Raw genomic sequence first — 5,020 nt, forward strand, 5'->3', positions numbered from 1 at the left:
TAACAAATATTTTCTGTAATGTATTATATATGGAAATTGTTTCAGCATTACCCAAGACACAGCAATCAGACAGACAGAGGTAGCGAACCAACAGGCAGTAGCTACGCAAAACTGCAAAAGAAGATGTGGGGAAGAAAAGAAGGCAGGCAGCAACCTGTAATAAAAGTCGGTGCCTGGAAAGAAATGTTGACGAAACTGATGGGGATGCTGGTACATGAAGATATGTGCCGGTACATGAAGATGCCTATGCGATAATATTCGGCATGTATTATTGTTGGCAGAGTGCGAGGAGCATCTTCAAAGACCAAATATCTTGAGCATATAATCATCATATCGCTGCTCTCTGTTACCAATCTTTGTCTTGCCAAACTCCATCAAGCATGGAGTGCTTGAACTGACCCAGCTGGGAATCTATCCATCCAATCTAAGCTGCCATCACATTCAGCCACAGTTTTTGCCCTCTGCCTCTGCTGAAAATCCATCGCTCGAGCAACTCTGCAAATAAACGAAAGAACAGGTTATTGAACCACGCACGTGAAAAGATGACCAAGACAAGGAAAAGCAACCAATAGTTTTTTTTTTCAAGTAAGGGAAAAGGCATCGAATAGTTCGTTTCAAAAGAAAGAAATATCAGGGTATCATATGCATGATGATAACTTTTCAGTTAGTGGAAACGTGTTACATGTACCAGAATACTACTTGCAGCATCTACAGATGGATCCAAAATTGTTCAGATTATATTTCAAAACCTTTAGAGCATTGCCTCAAATTCATGTGACCATCTAATAACGCTAAGTAACATTTCAGAAAAAGTTTCTAGCTGTTTTTATTCATGCTGCGGCACAACATTACACAATGTCTAGTAAGATGAATCAAAGTTATACTTTGGGGCTCCTCCCCACAGTGGTTCAGTAAAAAAAAAGGAATCAAAGTTTCTGTGGGTAAGAAAGGACAAAATATTGTTCACTTAATTTCCACTGAAATTAACAAACATAACATGCCTGGGATTTCTTAATATTGTCACACTTAACAGAAAACGAAAAACATTGCACACACTTGGTCCCAGGTCAGCACATGATTGAAGGTAGCTATTATTATTGTCAAAGGGAGAAAACAACTCAATGATTTCTACTGCAAGTGATAAGAAGAAACTGCCCATGGAACTTAGCTTTAGTTAAAGTCTAGGTAGCCAAATTATGCAAGAGATGACGGTTAGGTCGTGTGCTGCCTAACAAATTTGAATGAAGAAAGACAACAAGATGAAACAAATAAGATTCGTTCAAATTTGTCAGAGGTAGGGAATAAGATTCTCACTTATCCTCCAAAAATGCACATCCTCCTTCGCCTATAAAAGAGGACAAGAAAACATAGCTTCCGCAAACCAGTTCCATCCCTTCCTACACTTCCTCAATACCTTTACAAGGAGCCAGGCAACAATGTCTCACTCTCATAATCAGGTCCTCTATTTCCAAGCCCAAAGAAAGGTCAGATTTCAGGATAACCAAGCCAATATTATGAAGGAAGTACCAATAGGAACAAATGAGAAGTTGGTGCATGACCAAAGGATGAAAGATGACAAGAACAAGGATGTAGATTCAGTAGCTTCAGACTTCATCAAGCTCAAGCACAGGGCTTGGGCACTGCAGAAGAGCGCAAGCATGTATCAACCTTCTTAAATGCGGTTCCAATAGTATGGTATTCTCCACTTATGCGTCTTCACTACATAGGCTCTGGTTTGAATAAGACATGTTGCTTGAAAGAGCCATGGCTATTGCCAAGTTGTGCTACTATGGTATTGCTATTTGCAATATATGAATAAGAAAGTATTGTGTCTGTACTATTATTTGCCACACGCCCGCACAAATGTATGTGATACCTTTTATGTTAACATGACCATATTTTAAATTGTTAATATTGCAATGTGGAACTAGACTACTATTGTTTGCAGCAGGATGTACAGCATACCTTTTTTTGTGAATATGAGGGCATTTTATTTATACTATTATCGTTCCAACATATTTCTATTTGAAAAGTTACAAAGTTAAAAGCAGCGAACAGAACCAGGTCAACCACTTTTGCCAAACCCTGTCAAGAACAACATAGCACGCAAGCCCTCATGGCTACAAGTGGGTATTGATGCACATCAGACAACAAAGGAGTCAGACGCTTTTGAGGAACCTTTGTTCGTCCTAATGTAAAAGAAAATAGATTTCCTGACATATTAATCTTCTCTAACCGGCTAAGAGGAAGCAAACCTATGGACCATTAAGTTCCTGATTTCTCCTTTAAGTTACAATGCAAAATCGATCAACAAGGTGTTTTATCCCAAAAAGGGATAAAAAAAGGTGCGATTGCAATCCCAAATTAATGCTAGACCATAGCTGCATATAACTTAGAAAAATAATTATGCTGACAAAATAACTTTCACAAGCATGTTGTAGGAACCAAAGGCTTGTGAGTAGGAAATAATGTGATTATAACATAGCCACTGACATAAGTCAAGAGTTTTTCCCTCTGATAAGGGATTATATAGCATCATCGACTCATCGTGTATGTGGTGCTAATTGATGTCATCACTGAACACCAAGGAATGATATAACACCATTTGATATTTGGTGTTGTATCCTGCAGTATAATCTATCAATTATCAAGTATTACTACAAAGGCAGAGCTTCGAAAAAAAGACTATAACATTATGGCATAGTTTGGCAGCAAACTATGGAGTTTTTATCGCTAATGATAGTTGAGGCAAGGATTCAAATTCTGCTTTTCCAAAAAAAAAAAAAAAAAAAAAAAAAATCTCCATACTTCGCTAGAAGTGGCCAATTACTGGTCAAATATAAGCCATACCTTTTTGTCCCGGCTTTTCTTTTGAATAACGACATCTAATAACAAATACAGAAATAACATATTCTTTCTGGTATTTTCTGCTCATGGAATGGTGGTATCGACCTCTCTTAATATGTGCAGGCAACATTACTGGTACTATAGTAGTATTACTGGAAGAATTTCCAATGTACGTTCACCAAAAAAATGTGCAGATGTGCTTTAATTTGAATGGTAACTTTAGGAAAGGCCATCTATGCAGCTGCAATGATACTGTCAACAGTAAAAGAAACAAGTGTGGCTCAGGAAAGTTAATTCAGCAAAAATATCCTTTAGATGTGGCAACTATCACACCATGATTACTAAACAACATCTAGTGAGTATAAAAAGATAGGTGCTTGCCGTAATCTCACCAATAATTTCTTGCACTTCATCAAGCCGCACTCTCACTTTCAATTTTTATTGATTCAAACAACTCGGTGACATCAGGATGCTTGCGGATATGGAAAGGGCATTTATACAGTAAATCCTGAGCTTCTGAATATCTTCCCTCTGTGAAAAATGACTTGAAAACATGCAGATAGGCAGTGGGTGATGGGTACTTGTTATTCACCGTCAAGGCCTTGAGAAACTGCCTTGCATCATCAAATGTCCCGTACTTGGCGATGTGAGTAGGGAATGGGTCTGCAAAAGGTGGGAACTTGCGTGCTTTCATTGATCTCAGGAGACCCAGAGCCTCCTCAAGTTTCTTTACCCTCAGCAATTCACCAATTATATGCTTGTAAGTGCCTTGCCAAGGGCTCAAGTTGGCCTTGTCTACCATCTCAACAAAGAAAGCATACGACGCATCAATCTTATCATCGCTACAGAGACCTTTCACCATTACATCCAACAAAGCCGCGTCTGCCTCCAAATTCTTCTCAACCATTTCCGTGAAGTACTGCAGGGCCTTTTCCACCTCCCCAGCCGCACAGTGACCTTGGATCAACATGGTCCAAGTCTTCAAGTCGGGGACACACCCTTCAGCCTCCATTTCATCAAGCGCTTTGCGAGCTTCATCAAACCTGTTTGCCTTGCAGAGCCCAAAGATCAGTTGGCTATACGTAATATTGTCTGGCTGATGACCTTCGCCTTTCATCCTCTTCACGATCTCGGCAGCCTCATCAAACCTCCCATTACTCGTCAGCGCCCTATGGATGCCATCAAAAACATCCTTAGTCTTGAACTCCCACACCGCCTCGAACTTCCTAACCACACGATAGACCAGCTCAAGGTCCGGCGAAGGCCCCAGAGCAATGCGCCTGATGAGCACCGGACCATCCTGCTTCGATGGCTTGTAAGGACCATCCATCATGAGCTCATAGAGCTCCACGGCCTCCGTGAGCATGTGGCGCTTCTGGAACTGCCTCGAGAGCTTCACATAGGTGTCGATATCGACATGAATCCCGTCGGCCTTCATCTCTTGGATGAGGTCCCAGAACTCCCGCATGGACTCCTCTCGCCCGAGCACCCTCACCATGGCATTGTAAGACACCGAACCGTGCTTGTACCCAATCTGACGCCCCGCCCACCTGAAGAAGGCTAGAGCCTTGATCGGATGGTCCCTCACCTCCCGGAGCACCCTGGCCACGGCGGTCTCCGTGAGCGGCAGGTCGACGCCCTCCAGCTTCTCGTCGAGCTCCGCGCTAGCATCCGAATCCGAGCCATCCTCGAGGGCACGGACGGCGTCGGCGGCGGCGGAGGTGGGGGTCCTACCCTTGGCGTCCTCCTGGGCCTTGGCGTAGTGGGCGGTGAGGGAGGCGTAGTCGGCGGTGAGGCTGGCCTTCTTGAAGGAGGCGAGGGCGGCGAGGTAGGTGCCCTGGTCGATGGAGTGGCCGGCGTCGTTCATGTCGCGGAGGAAGGGCCAGAAGTGGGAGTGCGCGGAGGTGGGGTGGGAGGCGAGGGTGCGGAGCATGAGGTTGTAGGCGGCGGATCCCAGCGGGTGGCCGCCGGCCTGGGAGCGGCGGAAGAAGGCGAGCGCGACGGAGGGGTCCTTGGAGAGGGTGCGGAGGGAGTAGAGGACGGATTCCGGGGTCGGGGCGGTGGCGGTGGCGGCGGCGGTGGAGAAGAGGCGGCGGAGGCGGGAGAAGGCGGTGGGCGGCGGCGGCGGCGCCATCTCTCTCTCAGTTGGGGTTTCTCTAGGGCTTTTGGTTAC

General features: G+C 44.5%; 1 protein-coding gene across 1 annotated transcript; it reads right to left on the reverse strand.

The window, feature by feature from the left end:
• LOC127786403 (pentatricopeptide repeat-containing protein At3g48250, chloroplastic) lies at positions 1-5,020 on the reverse strand. The gene is made up of 2 exons (XM_052313812.1): positions 3,240-5,020; positions 1-495 (listed from the first exon to the last, which is right to left on the reverse strand). The coding sequence occupies exon 1, from the start codon at positions 4,979-4,981 to the stop codon at positions 3,260-3,262; it is 1,722 nt and encodes a 573-aa protein (XP_052169772.1). The 5' UTR covers positions 4,982-5,020; the 3' UTR covers positions 1-495; positions 3,240-3,259.

The sequence above is a fragment of the Oryza glaberrima genome, chromosome 1 (assembly GCF_000147395.1).
Source record: "Oryza glaberrima chromosome 1, OglaRS2, whole genome shotgun sequence".
NCBI lineage: Eukaryota > Viridiplantae > Streptophyta > Magnoliopsida > Poales > Poaceae > Oryza > Oryza glaberrima.

Coding starts and splice junctions, on each gene's coding strand:
- LOC127786403 (XM_052313812.1), bottom strand. CDS start 4,981: ATGGCGCCGCCGCCGCCGCCCACCGCCTTCTCCCGCCTCCGCCGCCTC.